Consider the following 16,596-nt stretch of genomic DNA (forward strand, 5'->3'; position numbering starts at 1 on the left):
AAATTGTAGTGTTTTGGTGTTCTTCCTGGCATCTGGAAAGGGGATCCTTAAGTGAGGGAGCTTAAACGACTTCACTGGTTCTGAATGAGCTGGGATTCCAGTTTCATATGGTCTTTACTGGAACTCTGACTAATGCTGGTTGGCACAGTTGGAAATAAAATAAATCTGTTTTCAGGCTTTTTTTAAGATAAGTAGTGTGTGTATTTGTAGGTGTATAAATGATACGACATTTGAACGTGTTTATCTTTTTCAAATTGCTCAGCAATTCCAGCAAAAGTCACTTAAACCTTGTAGATTTCAGAGATCTTTATCAAAACTGTGAGCTAGAATCTTGGGGGTGGGGAGGGAGAGGTTGGAAGGGTCGTTTGTTTCTTGTAGTTTCCCAACTATGTTGTGATTCAGGGCTGATTTTTACGGCTGATGTAAATCAGGCTAGTACTATTGACTTCAGAGAAACATGCTAGTTTGTACTGGGTGAATAGCTTTGCTTTGATTTAATAATCATTTGACAACAATTTCTCTAGTTATTTGCACAGGCAAGTGTTTTGCTGAATTGTTACACCTGGTAATGCAACTGGAAATCTGGTTGGTTGTTGTGGGTTTTTTTTTGTGTTGTTTGTTGTGGTTTTGTTTTGTTTTGTTTTTCAAATCCTTTCTGTAGTGTGTGATGTGAGGTGGGTGGGACAGTAGTAGCGAGGGGCTTCTATTCCTATAGCCTGTTCTTGTGGTTTCTTGAAACATGATGTACTAGACACAAATCCTCAGCATCCTGGTGCATCTTAAACTAAGCAGCAGCTGAAGCAGCTGTAGTCTTGCGCTGCATTTACAAGCTGCCTTTGAGCCACTGCTGAGTTGCTGTGGAAACCAATGTTGGGCAGGACTGGGAGAGGGCTGGAAAATAGGCTTTTTTGTGAGAGCCTGACTAGGTTAAAAGCCCATCCCCCACTTTCAGAAGCAACCTATGAATTGCCATGGAGACAAGAAGAGTAGTGGAGTTTTGAGTCTTGTGAAAGTGCAAGCTATAAATATTTATTTGGCTAATAGCACATGCTTTCTGAATTGTCTCTCTGTTGGGATAAACTCCATGCTACGTTGAACATTTGCAAGCTATGCATTCAAACTGTTCATCTCTTCTGTGTGAAATGAAAAAGAGGAGGCAAACAAAACTTTGAAGGGAATTGAATTTTACATTTTAATTATTAATTACAGATATATATATCTATATATACTCCCCCCCCTGCCCCCTGCCCCAGAATTTCCCACACCATCTCTTGTAGTAGTCTTTCAGTGTTGGGACTGCTGAAAGCACTTAGGAGGTTGTTCAGTTTATCTGGAATTGTTGTGGTTTTGTGTTCAGTTTCTTCTGAAAGGCTGACCTAAATAATCTCCTACTTTCTTGTCCTGTGCCACTTGATTTTTATTCCCTACTTTCTCCTCTACAGGCACTTCCAGTTTTGTGTTTCCAGGGCCAACTGTCCTTGGGGCTCTGCTCTGAAATGAATCATTAATATGATGTTAAACTCTTAAGATTATTACTGGTAACTTTAGGTAATTGGCTCTGAAAATTCCAGCTTCTTATTACTTCCAAGATTTTTTTTTTTTTTGCTTACCTTGAAAGTTAAGAATAAAGGCACCATCAGCTGGTGTGCTAGCCTTCCAGTTTGCATTAAACAGTACAACACAAAACTAAGGATTAACTCTTTCTTAGGTTGGCATAATAAATGAAAACCTCTTTGCTAGTCTGCTCTATAGTTGAGGCATTTAACACAAGAACATCTTTCCCCGGTGAGACTGAGAGCTCCTGAGATCATCCAATACCAGCTTTTAATGTGGGTAGAAATCCTACTCTTAATCACTTTCTGACAAAGCTCCTGGCTGGATGAAAGTGCAGTTCTGCATTCTGTTTCTTGTGTGATGTCCACTATGAAGGTAGAGTTACTGAAGCTGATTAAAACCTACTTTCTGTAACAGATGAGCATGAAGGATTGTTTTTATTTTTGGTATATTTGAACAAAATAGCACTGTTTTCTATTAGGCTCTAGACCTGTGGATATGTAATAAGTAGTAAACCCAAGAAAAACTACTTGAACTTAAGCAGCTTGGCCATTTAAACTCTGTCACTTTAGCCAGAGTGGGTGGGTTGGGTTTTTTTTGTTTGTTTGTTTGTTTTGTGGTTTTTTGGTTTGGTTTATTGAGGGAGGAGTGGAGATGGTGTTTTGGTTTTGTTTTGTTTTTTCTTCTGAAACAATCTATTATGTGTCAGGCTTTTCTGTTTGAAGGAGCCACACTAATACACACTTTTGGATGACACCTTGCTTTGCTGCAATAGAGGTCCTGCAGGCAGGATACCCTAAAACTTGGCTGCTTTGTCTCACCTGAGTATCTGTAGATTTTTTTTTTTTTTAATTTGACTGCTTTTGCCCTTAATTTTAATGAAAGAGGGTGAAGACAGTATCTGCTGACTTCCCAGAAAGACACTTAGCATGTGTATTTATATATCTAACTGACCTACCATCTGGATGCTGGCCTTCAAATGTATAGCTCCGCTCAGGAGAGTAAACGGAGTGGAGGATTACTCCATTGTGCATGGCTCTGAGCCCTGGCTGAGGAGGAAAATGCCTTTGGGTTTTGGGGAATGTTTTTTGGTTTCGCTGGGAGCAGAAGTAGGGTCAATTTTGTGTGTTTCAGATACTCAGCTGTAGAGATGGAATTTTAATTTTGTGGTAACTGCTCTTCCAAAAGAGATGCCAAACCAAATATTGGATTTAGCTGTATTCTTCCCTCTGCCCCCACCATCCCTGCTCTTTTGGTCCAAAAACCTAGCCCATTTCTGCATAAACAAAAAAATTGTCAAGAGTTTGGAGAGGGCTTGTATAGAAGGAGGTGAGGAAAATCTAGCAGGTATCTATGTACATAAATTGTGGTTTATTACAAGGCTTTTCATGAGGTTACTACTAAATCTATGTTGTAGGCAGTGCCTTTTCCGTAAGGAAAAGTTAAGCTGTGTTACTATGCCAGTAAGCTTTTAGTCCTTGCACGCCCCTATTCTTTGAACAGTCTGAGTATCCAAAAGCTTGCTGCTTCTACTGCATCTCTGTCATTTCAAAGAGTCAGTACAAAGACACTGCATTTCTAGTACTGTCTAAGGAGTGAAAATAACTAGCCATATTTTTTCCTAATGCTTGAAACATTACCAGCACAGATACACTAGAACAATTTCTTTGTAGTGCCAGGAAACACCAGCACTGCATCTGCTTGTATTGAGGAACAGTTTTCCTTATTGTTGTCAAGACTAAAAACTTCTTTGTTAAAAGCAGCTTCTTCAAGCTGCTAGAAAAACTTTTCTTATGTGTACATAGTGTATGATCCACAGGTTTTCTTCCTTGATTAAAACATTTGCAAGGTCTATGTCCTAACTAGCCAGTAAGAGTGTTGAAAATCTTGACACGTATTTCACAGCATGTTAAGCTATTCTCAAGAGCTGTAATTGTTGCCACCAGGTCTCAGTGGATTGTAGCAGCTCTAGAGTCTGAAGGACTATAACTTGCTGTGTTTAAGTCTAACAGTTTCCAAAATTCAACAGAAGTGCCGCTGACAGCTACTGTGTAAGTGAAGGGGTGGCTCTTCAAGTTCCTTTTATGTTCTAGACCCCTTTAGCTGGTCAGCCAGAAAATGTGCCTTCTCTCTTAGGTTACCACCCTTTATGCAGTGACACCACACCTATTAAAATTCAAACTTGCTTTCCATATCTGGATTTAGATGGGTTTATTATTCCTACCCTGTGGACTCCTCCTTCAAGTGACTCCCTTATTTGTTTTCTGTGGCTGAAGATATGCAGGGTTGTTTTTCTGTGAATCAAACAAACTCTGCTCAAAATAAATCCTACTCTATTACTATTCTTTAAAATTCAAGAAATTTTGTGACTTGAGAACTGAAAGACTGAGCTTCTCTTTCTGTTTTTTCCCATGATGTGGGATAACTTCTAGCCCTGGTCCAAAATTTGAACTCTTCATGCTATGTTTATGTTCACTTAATGAAGCTGGGTTTACTCCAATTATTTCACGCTAAGTTTTGGTGCCTAAATCGCCAGTTTCAGAGATTGGTGAAGGACTTCGGCCAACATAGGAGACTCTTGCGGAGGCTGTGAGTACTCAGGATCTCTCTCCAGCATGTTTGCTGGAGGTCAGACTTCACCAAGCAGAACTGATGGAAAATGAAGGCTGCTTAAACACTGACTGCTGACAGCAACATGGTTGGGAAGAGTGGTGGGTCTGAGCCCTGCCTGTCTGTTATTAACTGTTGGAGTTACTATAGTCTAGCCTGCCAACACCACCATGAGCAGGGTTGGTAGCCTTTAGGTTGTAACAACTGCATCTTAAACTACAAAGAAGAATACAAGTTAGTGGTTTTTGTTGTGTTTATTCTTTTTAGGTGATTCACAACTACTTCTGTCCAGAGGTGGATAACTTCTCTTCCCCCTTCCCCACTATGGCCTACTTCTCTTAGAAAAAAATACGGTAACAAGACAGCCAAACCAGACGTGAGTGTTTAAATGATGTAACTGTGGCAAAACTCTAGGTATTTGAGTACCTCATAGTAGGTAGTTACACAGCTGAGAAGTCTGCATCAGCATCTAAGCACGTTGCTGATGGTGGTCACGTGTCTGAAGGATGCTAACACCAAACAAATATCTGGTTTCCTATTCTCTGTCAGAGATTTCAGTAAGAAAATTGGCCTCAATATTGCTTTATTCTTGGGACAGCGGACTTCCTAAATCTACAGTATCCTCTGAAATCCTTTGTTAAGCTTTGCTCTAGACCACCTGCTATTTAGAACTTGGCAAAGCAAATACCATAAGACTGCTTTTTCTCTTGTACTTATAACTTTGTTTTGATTCTGTTCTCATGTAATTTCCTCCAGGCACACTGTTTCCTTTGATTTGGTTTGACTAATATGCTTTTCCTTAATGATTCCTCCAGCTCGTAGTATCAGTTTACAGCTGTATGAGTGATTATCAGATGGAAAGTGTGTATTTTTGGGGTTTACTTCTAAGCAAAGTTACTGACACAAGGAGTAGGGTTTTGTCAAGTCTGTATAAAAGTGTTTGAACGAAAGGTTTACTAGTACAGTAATGTCATTTTCTTCACTATTGCTCTCTATATGACAAACTAAAATCCAAAACTTAAACCTTAGATTCTGAGTAATTGGCAGAGGCATTTCTAAAAGGACATTTTAGAAAGAGATGTTCTAGCTTTAAAGAGTTCTCCGGTCTTTTTGATCAGAATATATAATGGTTTTAATCTGGTCAGCTGTCTCTGTACCACCTTAAGTCCAAACAGACTCTACTGCTTCTTGCAGAGGGACATGCATATGTGTGGTTTGTGTGTGAGAGGAGGAGGTCTGTATATATGTTGAACTTCTTTCTTTTCTCTGGCGTGTTTTGTACTTAATGGCATTGCATAATAGGATCTTCATGTATTCTATAAATCCTTTGATGCGAGGGGAAATACGGAGGCTTTGTGCAATTGCGAGCTCCTAATACAAAGTAGGCAAAGTAATTTTGTGATAACTTATGTAGTAAGATGTAAGTACCACGATCCTGCCCCAGAAGTCATAAAACATGTTTTCTTAGTGTGGCTTCTAGCTTGTGAATACTTAGATTGTGACAGTGAGCTAGATGACACTTGCATAAAAGAAGAGAACAATTTCCAGGTCCATGAAACAGTGAATATAGTATAGTAGGGAATTGCATGTGTTCGAGCTGTGTTGTGTCCAGAGAATGTTGATATGCCACTAATTTTATAAATGGCTTTACCCCCATCCTGGAACCTTAGAAATGGTTCCTACCTAAGTGTTAGCTGCTCTCAGAGCCTCAGAACAAAATACTCTTCTATTATTTCAATAGATAAATGTGGTTTGTTATCTGTTGTCATATAGGATATGGTGGAGGAGGAGGGTGAAAGTCAAAAGCTAATTTTTTTCTTTAAATCTAAATAGGACTTAATAGGTTAAAAGGAAAATGACTTAATGACTTCAGGCTTTATTCTAGACCAGAAATGTAAAAGTAGTTACACGTATACAGTCCTAAAATTACATTTGGCCCTTTGAAGGCAACCATGAGGCTGATGTGGCCCTGGGTGAAAATGAATTTGACATCCCTGTTCTAGGCCAAGCTTGGACAAAACCAAGGAGATGGGCTCTCTGTGGACATGCAGGAGTAAGAGTTATTCTGTGAGGTGCTAGAGAAATGGTTCCCTCCTCTGGTTTCAAAAGGGTGTGTGGGGGGTCATTTTTGGTTTTTATTTCTTTTTATAAAGTTGAACAGGAAAAGTTTCCTTTCTTGATAAGGTGGAAAAAATTTCCAAGTGATATTTGTAATGCAAATATTTTTTTGCTATTTCAGTATTCTAAGGATACGCAAATGGCATTGCTGGAATTGTTGTCTTCTCTTCTTATTTATTTTTGTATTATAAACTTCTGCTGTAGCTATCTTGGGGTAACACATAAGTGGCAATGTAATTTAAACATTAAGGAAAGACAATAAGTTGCATGCAAGTGTGGATCTTTTCATAATGTGCTCACATGAAAATTTACTTTATGTTGCTAGGTGTGAAGCAAGAAACAAATGTTGAACATACATTTGGAAGGGGATGGTGGGATATCTGGAAATCAGCAACTCTGAAGAGTAATACAGGGGTACATGGTGCATGGTCTGCTGGGGCCTCTGTGAGGAGTGGCTGGGTCTGCCCCATGCTGGACACGCCTGGTTCCAGTGGCTCCAACCCACCCACCGCAGGGCATGGCTGAGCCCCACAGCCACCATGGTGGCACCTCAGGAACAGTCTGTGTAAGGAAGGGAAAAATGCTGCCCAACAGTGAGGGTAAAATGTGAGAAACAGCCCTGTGAGTCCTGAGGGGAGAGGGGCAGGATCCCCTGCAACCCCTGTAGAAACCATAGTGGAGCAGGTATTGCCCTGCAGCCCAGGTAAAGACCACTCTGGAGCAGATATCCACCCTGCACCCTGTGAAGGACCTCACACCAGAGCAAGTGGATGTGCTTTTAAGGAAGCTGAAGTGCATGGAGGATCCACGTTGGAGCAGGCTCCTGACAGTAACCACAGTCCATGGAAAGAAGCCCATGCTGGCGCAAGGGAAAAGTGTGTGGAGCAAGGAATGCCAGAGAGGAGCTGCTATGGGTTGGCAATAAGCCTCAATCCCTACAACCCCTGCACTTAATTCATTTTTAATTTACAATAAATTTATTTTCCCTAAGCTGAGTCTGTTTCGCCTGTGGTAGTAATTACTACTTGATCTCCCTCTCTTTCTCTTGATGTATGAATGAGCTTTTTCATTTTGTCTCCCCCATTGTGTTGAGGGGAAGTAAGAGAGTGGCTGGGTGGGCATCTGGTAGCTGGCCAAGGTCGACCTGCCACAGCAGGATACAGTGAATGAGTAACTGAACTTCTACTATAGGACTGGGGACTCAAATACCTATTCTGATTGTTGCAGCTGTGAGTCATCAAGCAACAGTTACAGTTACCAACTGCAATCTGTATTTTTAAAGGATGCTGCAAAAAAACTAGAAAATGTTGGAGGGAAATGGTCATAGGAACAATTTAGATGGAGAATGCCATCTGTAGTGCCAGACTTGAAGCGTGAGCAATGATCTTTAGTTGAGAAGAGAGCCATGATGGTGTTTTGGAACAGTACTGTTCAGTGTCTTCATCAATGAAATAGACAGTGGGATCAAGTACACCCTCAGCAAGTTAACACCAAGCTGAGCAGTGTGGTTGACACACTGGAGGGCTGGGATGCCATCCAGAGGGACCTGGACAAGCTCAAGAAGTGGGGCGATGCAAACCTCATAAGGTTCAACAGGGCCAAGTGCAAAGTCCTGCACCTGGGTTGGGTCAACCCTGGGTATCAGCACAAGTTGTGATATGAAGGGATTGAGAGCAGCCCTGCAGAGAAGGACTTGGGGATACTGGTGGATGAAAGATTGGACATGAGCCTGCAATGTGTAATTGCAGCTCAGAAGGCCAGTTGTATCTTGGGCTGCATCAAAAGAAGTGTGACCAGGAGGCTGAGGGTGATGGTTCTGCCCCTCTACTCTGATCTGATGTGGTCTCACCTGGAGTCCTGCATCCAGTTCTGGAGCCCTCAGTACAGGAAAGACATGGACCTGTTGGAGAGGGTCCAAAGAAGGCCATCAAGATTATCAAAGGAATGGAACACCTCTCCTATGAGAAAAGTATGAGAGAGTTGGAGTTGTTCAGCCTGGAGAATGCCTCTGAGGAGACCTTATTGTGGCCTTTCAATACTTAAAGTGTGCTTATAAGAAAGATGGGGACAACTTTTTAATAGGGCCTGTTGCAATAGAAGGGATAATGGTTTTGAACTAAAGGAGATTTAGACTAGTTATAAGGACAAATTTGTGTATTTTGAGGGTGGTGAAGCACTGGCACAGGTTGCCCAGAGAGGTGGTACATGCCCCATCCCTGGAAACATTCCTGGTCAAGCTGGATGGGGCTTTGAGCAACCTGATCTAGTTGAAGATGTCCCTGCTCATTGCAGGGGGGTTGGAATAGATGACCATTGAAGGTTCCTTCCAACCCAAAACATTCTATGATTCTGTGACAGTACCTTCATAGAGAGAAAGCAGCATCCTATCTCAGAGCTGTGAGAAACCGTAGCTGAAAGCCCAAGTGGACTTGCTCCAGTGTGAAACAAGGCACATGCTTCAACAGAAGTAATCAATTGTCAGAAGAAAACAATAAGAAACAAAAGATTCTTGATCTGTTTGTGTCTTTGGATCAAGACTGGATATCTATCTACTAGGTTGTGTGCAACTCTTCTGCTGTTAGGCAGGGGAAAGGGAAATAAATTCTTTGGGGATGAACAAAGGAGGTCTGTGTGTGTGAGAGAGGGAAATAACAAGACTAGACTAGAAGAAATAAAGCAAGACTAGTTACTGTCAGTTAAAAGAACATTAGGCTCTTAAAGAAGCTGTGTTTCTAAATATTGTTGATGGAGAGAGGGGCTCGGTTCTTGTTCGTACCCTCTGTAGCGATTGTTCACTTGGCTGATGCGGATGAAGGAAATGGACTGTATTAGGATTGTCCATGCTGTTTTCAATCCTGATCCTAAACTCAGTGGAACTGGAGATGCTTGGTGGAGCAGCGGGGAGGGGGGAAAGCTAAGGTAAACTTGTGTAAAGAACTGTATTTAGCTGTTCTTAAGCACTCAGTAGACTTGTAGCCTGCCATGGAGTAATCATAATAAATGACTGGCTCTGGGGCCCTGCAGGAATGCTTCTGGGTTGTGAGGGAACACAGTGGAGTCCTTTCCTGGGAGGAGAGCAGCTCAGGAGGGAGGATGTATAGTGAGATGCTGTGGGGGAGGAGTCAGCTAGATGGGGATTGATGTAAGGGTAATGGTTATTTCACTTGTTCTCTCTGGAATTTCAGTATCCCCTATAAATAGATATCCAACAACATCTAGGTTTTCTTTTCCTCTCTTCAATGTAAAACTATAGAAACGTTGACTAATGTTTTCCTTTTCATTTCAACAAAAAATTTAGGTAACTCTTGATTACACTTTTTTTTTTTTTTTTAAACGCTGTAGAAGCTGTACATGGTATTCCTCAGTAAACACACCTGCCTTGTAATAGGAGTACAATGGAAAACACACGGATTAACACAAGTCTCCCCAGTTAGAAAGAGACTGAGATATTACTCCAGTATAAAACAATGCCTACTGTTTATATAGAAATTCTCACATGTAAATATTATTGTGCTATTGTAGAAGAGAAATATTACTATTTTTTACAGGTGCCAGAGCATGGGGAGCAAAAGATGAATTGTTCAAGGCCACCCACGTGGCCAGCCTGATGTAGCTTTTTGTCCCGTGGTGTCTCTAGTAGTCAATATCTATTCTGTCCAGTATAAGGACATATTTAAAGTATTACTTGTAGCTGTTGAAGCACACGTGAAATTACAACTCTTTATTGCTAAATTGTCTTTTCTTCTTTCTGTCCCCTTGCAGATCGTAAAGTGTCTGGAATTTCCATTGAAACGGATAACAAAAACGTAAAAGCAGAGGAGTTTAAGGGTACAGTATGGGCATTGCTGTCATTGTTTTAAATACATACGCAACACTTGCAAGCTATGCATGCAGAAGCTGTGCAACTGTAGAGATTGTCTTCTTTCCTGAGGGGCCCTGGTCCTACTTTCTCCATTGACTCTGTGTAATTTTGGTCTTGTCTTTGTTTTCTCTTACTTGATGTGGGGTTGGACTAGATGTTCCCCAAAGGTCCTTTTCAGCCTCACCTATTCTGTGACTTGTTCGTTAGTCCTGATAGCTCACTCTGTAACTTCTGCCTGGTTTCCCTCCATCTAAAACGCTGGGAACTGACAGAAGAGAGAAGCATTAGTTATCTTACAAGACAGAGAAGTGAGGGACGTAAGAGAGAACAACTGTAAGTCATCTAATTGACAGTAACTATAATAGCTATTTATATATGTATGTGTCATACGTAAAATGACAAATGACTTCCGATAATGTGCTAGAGAAGTTAAGAGGCAGGGAGGAAAACCTGATGTTTGCTGGGTAGATGAGAAACGGATCCTAGTAGTGTGTATGTGAGGTTTGTGGGTTGTGTGGGTTTTTCTGTTTGATTGTTTTTTCTTTGCAATTGGTTGGAATGGAGAGAGATGGGAATTTGGGAATTGAAAGGACTGTTTGCTGAGCTTTAGGCTTTATTGATCTGTTTGAGAGAATAGTCAAGTATTTCGTGGTCTCTAAAGCTGTCAACCGGGCTATTGTCAAGTATTCTTGTCACTTTTGAGGAAGAAAAACTTAATGCATTTAGAGCTCAGGACAGGCAAGAGGAAAGAGAAGCTCTTCAGATAATATTAAAACTTGATTAGCTTCTGTCTTTTTATATGGTATGGCTTGCGTTTTGTTCTGTTGTTATGTATATGATAAAGATATATCAGTTTAACATGGTTCAGATACCTTGCTGAGTTCTTTTTGTGTAGCAGCACTAAGGGAATGGCAGGTGCTGACAGATGTAGCTATTCAACTGAATGCAGCTGATCTGGGCAAGAAGGAGGACCCAGGTAACTATAGTTAGTCAGCCTCACCTTCATCCCTGGGAAAGTGATGGAAAAATTTATCCTTGGTGCAATCTCAAGGGGTAATGGGTTCAAACTGGAACACAAGAGGTTTCACTTAAATTTGAGAAGAAAATTTTTCTCAGTAAGGGTAACAGAGCACTGGAACAGGGTGCCCAGGGAGGTTGTGGAGTCTCCTACTCTGGAGACATTCAAAACACACCTGGACACATTCCTGTGTAGTTTCTTCTAGGTGTTCCTGCTCTGGCAGGGGGATTGGACTAGATGGTCTTTTGAGGTCCCTTCCAATCCCTAATATTCTGTGATTCTGTGGAATGTGTTCTTGTTTTCTCCTCCAACTCCTGTTACTGTAGAGAAGGGTGGTTGGTTGCTGGAACAGGCTGCCCAGGGAAGTGGTCATGGCACCATCCCTGTCAGAGTTCAAGGAGCATCTGGACGATGCTCTGAGTCATATGGTTTGGTTTTAGGTAGTCCTGTGAGGAGCAAGGGAGTTGGACTCAATGATCTTTATGGGTCCCTTCCAACCTGAGATTCTGTAATCAAATGATAGCCTCCAAACCAGATGTAAATCCAAATTAAACATTGTCCAGACCTCTCCAAGTTCCCAGAAAGTTCTTCCAGGCCTGGCAGAGTTTGTGGTGATGCACAGCATCCTGTGGGCCTACCTTAATGCAAGTCAATTAGACCTGGGAAGTACCTCTTGCTGACACTGCTAGTACGGAAAAAATATGAGAAGGGAACTGTAACTAAGGAGGGTTTAATTATGTTGTCTCTGTTCTGTGTGTGCTCCCCTTCTTCCATTCAGCTTTCTTTCTCTGAATAAGATTAGTGGAAGGGCATCAGTGCTAGCTTTTTCTGAAATGAAAAAACATGGTATGCAAGAAAGGGGCAGTTCATTCAAGATGGAGGTGACCTGTTCAGCTGAGAACACTTCAGCTGAGCTGTCTCTGTCAGCTAATACAGACTAACTCATGAGACCAGCCAGCTGTCACAAGGTCACTAGCTCAAGCAAGCAGAACTTGAATGATGGCTTTTCTTTGTTAGAAGGATACAAAAACAAAATGGAAAGGAAACTTTAGCAAATCTTAAGATTCAGGAAGTCTCCACCCATCCACTCAACCTGAAGTCAGGAACCTTGGGCTTCCTGAGTGCACAGCATGTTTTTCAGCATGGCCAGTGTGTGTGTAACATGTTTCTGGCAAAGGATGCCCTCCTACCTCAATTTTTCTTTCAAGTCTGAACACTTTTTCCTCTGTGAGAGATCACCAAGGCTACCAGTCTGGCCCCTTGGAAGCTTTTTGTTCCTCTGCAGAACAGACCTGGGAATTTAAAGGGTGAGTTAGTAGGTTTGTCGGTAGCTCCTAATTGCTCTTCAGCCTTGTTTGAGGCTGGAAACGAGGGTTCTGGTTAATGTAGATTGGCTGTGTGTTTGAGCAATAGATGTTTGTCTCCTGAAGCTAGACAGGCATTGCCAAAACTATGAAGGCCTTTGATCTGTGATACTCTGGCCTATATTGGAAGATGAGCAGTCTAAAGTGACAAGATCAATACTGTATTGGTTTCTTTCACAGAAGCTTCTGGGAGATACTAAATTTTACTTTGTTGATAGATTAGGAGCCAATTAGATGTGTGGTTGGATTCTTTTCTCTGATACTGTCTCCCAACAACTCTGATTAATACCTTGGCTTAAGAGTCATTTACTGGAAGAGGAAAAAAAAATTCCAGCATGCTCTTCCACAGAGAGCAAAACTACTGAAATGCACTGAGTTTGTCCCAGTAAATCACCCATACAGTTTGTCATGTCTTCTCTCCCTCCTCAGTTCCCCCATAACTACACACTTGACCATAGACCACAATTACTGTGATACAAGCTACATATTCAAGATGGGAGGGAAAAAAAAACAGCTGAGCTCCTGGTATTGACCCGTTCTTTACTAGAAGCACAAATTTTGGTTTGCATCTTGCCCAGTTATGGCAACTTTTGCAAAACCCAGCAACTCTTGAAAGCTTAGCCGCTGTGAAACTTGGTTGGTGATGCCTGCTATACATAAGTCAGGGAAACCTGAGTGAACAGAGAGAAAGGTGAACAATTGGATGAACAAATAAAAGGTAACCACCAAGAGATGTTATGAGCAGCTGCTACCTCCAGCAGCTCTGAGGCCTGAGGGTTCCTCCTGCCTGGCCACTGGATCCCAGCCCAGTGCTCCTGCAGACCTGGATCTTTGTGCCAGGCTTGTGGACATGGCTGCTGTTTTCCCGTTTCTAGGTTCTATTAGTAGCAAGGCAGCGTGTACCCCAAAGATGTGTGCCTGTGTGTGCACACCCACAGGTACACACACTGACCCTGACACTGCCAGCTACGTGGACGTTCTCAGACAAGGCACTGCCTTCAACAGCACCCACATACAACACTGCCTGGGCTCACATAAAACATTGATTCACACCCCCAGTGTGACCCCAGTTGCTGGCATTAAATTCACTCAAGCCGCCCTGTTCTGCTGGAATAGTTGGCACTCCAGGCACACGTGCTGGAAGATTCACCAAGATCTGTGCCTCCTCCATCTTTTGACACAGAGACCCTCACTCATGCCAGTTGCCGACACCACAGGCCAATTGGTTTGTTTGGAGACTGATGGTCTTTGTCATCATCTCTGGTAGTCCTTGTGTACCACGTTTGTGTTGCTGTGGTTTTGTTTGTCAGTGCCTCCTTTACCTGTTATCACCTTTGCACTTAAAATGCCCTTGTTTGGGTAACATTCCTGAAGCAGATTCTCACCTTCCACATACCTTTACAATAACCAATGTGAAATTGTAATTAAGTTACTTAGGAGGCTATTTAACCATCTTACTGGTATGTTTTCCATTTGCCTTAAGTTATAAATTTAAACAGTTAAACTATTGATTCTGAATTCAGGATGTCAATTCACAAAATATTTATTTTAACAAGGTCTGCATTACTACCCTAGAATAAGGGTAGTAATACAGAATCTGTGCCCATCCAATGTGGGAATATCTAGTCCCCAACAACTGAAGTTTGATCCAAAAGCCACTGAAATATGAGAAAATTTCCCCATTGCGTGTGTGTAAATCTGGAGAAGGTCTGATGGCATCACCCTGAGAAGTAGATCTGGCTCTTGCTGACTGCTCAAATTCTTTTGAAGAGGGAATATTAATTTCATGGGCCTGAATGTGTGCCAAGCACAATGCTAAACTTTCTAATTTTCCGTTTTGCACTTTTTTCTTTTCTCCCCTCTAGAGGCTATTCTTAGTTGCAAGCACAAATTTTCAAAAGGAATGAGCTTAAGAATAGAATGGAAGAAAATCCAGTCACAAGGAGTCTCATTTGTCTACTATAATGGTGAATTTACAGGTAAAGTACTACAAAAAAATTCTTCATAAAGTCATCAATGATTAGTTACCTTTCTAATTAAGTTCAAGATAATAAAACCAAAGACTATGAAAAATGGCACTGCAAATTCCTTGAAGTTTTTCAAAAATTATGTTCAAATATGAACTCCCCCAAATTACTGCAAGCTCTGCATTTGTATCTTCCAAAGAGGCTTCTGAAGCCTTCTGTAGAGCTGGAGGCTTAGATATGAATAATGCAGCAATTTTTATATACATAAAATATAAACTCAGCTGTATATTTTAAATTATTTGTATTCTTTTCAGAAGTGGAATTTCTGTTTATATGCTCTTAAAAGGACTTACCTCAGCTTTATGTGCTGAAGAAAATAAGGGTTTCTGGTACCTTGTACACAATAAATGAAAGTTGAGAAGTAAAATAAAAGCACAACAATTTTGTTACTTTGTAGAGCTTGCCAGATGTGCTGCTCTGGACTTGTTTTTTTCTGCATGTACTTAATTTAGAGAGATACTGGAACTCCTTGTTCTGTATGTGCAAGTAACTTTAATTTCATAACAACCTGTGGAATGAAAAAAACCTCACTGTAAAAAGACTGATGGCAATATCTTTGCTAAATCCATCAAGTTTTTCATGCCAAGTTAAAATGTCAAATACTTTGCTGTGGTCTCGTGCAGAAGTTTTTCTGTAAGGGGCTAGAATTAGTGATGACCATCCTTCTTGTGGAAAATGACTTTTTTTTTTTTTGTCACCTGAGTACTGGTATGCGTTTTCTTGAAAAGTCTGCAGAAAATAAGTACTCCATCTTCCAGCTAGAAAATGTATGACAGATGTAGGGTTTTGAACCGAATGGTTTTGGACTAACTGGACAATTTGTAGAAGGTACTTACTGTCTTGGGAAGGGGATTACATACTGCTTCTTGGTGACAGAAAACTAACACTGAACAAATGAGCAATAGTTAATAATTGTACAGGATTTCAGAGCAAGGCAATGAGATGTAGACATTTGCAATAAGCAAAGAGCAGAAGACCCTCTGTCTGTTCTCCTTTAAAGGTGATCTTCAAGGCCGAGCAGAGATGCTGAATACAGGAATCCGTATTAGAAATGTGACTAGAAAGGATTCTGGGACCTACCGCTGCGAAATCAGTGCAAAGAGTGAAGAGGGGCAACGCCTGGGAGAGGCTACGATTACTCTCACAGTATTGGGTACAAACGAACTTTAATACTTGGGCTTCTGTAAAGAAATGGAATAATGGCAAGGGGTGCTGGAGATAGGGGTGTCCATAATAGTGTGTGGCAGCTGAGTTTGTAAATACATGTGCACACATGCATTCTACAACCTACTTCACGGAAGAACTTTTTGCAAAATACATACTTGCATCAGAAAGGAACATAACTAGTTTTTTTTTTATATAAATGTGTAGCTGGGTTCTCAAAACTTAGCAAGTATGCCAATTTATGGTATGGTGAAACTTCCATGTCTACTAAAACCAAAGTCACTCAGTGGCTGAAAATCTGGACAAGCTGATCATGGTGTTTGGCACTGGAAAGTCAGCATCTGTCAACACTTCTCAAATATTCCTAAGCAGAGGTTCATTCCAATATGCTACAGTCTCCTCCTGGTTTTGGAAGGAGAAACTGCTGCAGTGTCTGCGCAATGCCAGCCAGTGAGCTAGCAATCTGTGGACTTCATTTACAGTAGAGATGGTGTTGCGTTAGGGGGGTGGTTGTTCTTTGTGTTTTTTTGTTTGTTTTCTTTTTTAGTTGAGGAAAGGAGGGAAAAGTGAATACCGAGCACATTCTTCTTACATTGTTCTTGTTATTTTTCCTAATACATGAGTGGTAGAGGTTGGTAGTTTTGTTGTTTTCTCTGTGTAGGGAGAAAGAAAATACTTTCTTTTTTAGTATCTTTATTTTTTGTATACAAAAATAATTGATCTTTTAAAGTTATACAGAAAGTCTCAAAGTTTTCCATAAAGGATGATAAATTAATGAACTTCTGATTAGCTCCAATGAGGTAACACCACTTTTTCCTTCTTCCATTCTTTCAACAGATTTACTCTTTTACATGTGACTTGTTAATATAAAGTTGAAAC

The 16,596-nt window shown here is 41.0% G+C and overlaps 1 protein-coding gene across 4 annotated transcripts in view; it reads left to right on the forward strand.

Moving 5' to 3' along the window:
• The window catches only part of JAM2 (junctional adhesion molecule 2), a 37,330-nt gene that overhangs the window by 13,258 nt on the left and 7,476 nt on the right, over positions 1 to 16,596 (forward strand). For all 4 annotated transcript variants that reach the window (XM_071810140.1, XM_071810151.1, XM_071810162.1 and 1 more), the window contains exons 2-4: positions 10,045 to 10,110; positions 14,392 to 14,505; positions 15,554 to 15,706. In XM_071810140.1, coding sequence (XP_071666241.1) covers positions 10,045 to 10,110; positions 14,392 to 14,505; positions 15,554 to 15,706 — 333 coding nt within the window. The remainder of the gene's footprint in view (positions 1 to 10,044; positions 10,111 to 14,391; positions 14,506 to 15,553; positions 15,707 to 16,596) is intronic.

Source organism: Patagioenas fasciata, chromosome 1 (assembly GCF_037038585.1).
Source record: "Patagioenas fasciata isolate bPatFas1 chromosome 1, bPatFas1.hap1, whole genome shotgun sequence".
Lineage (NCBI taxonomy): Eukaryota > Metazoa > Chordata > Aves > Columbiformes > Columbidae > Patagioenas > Patagioenas fasciata.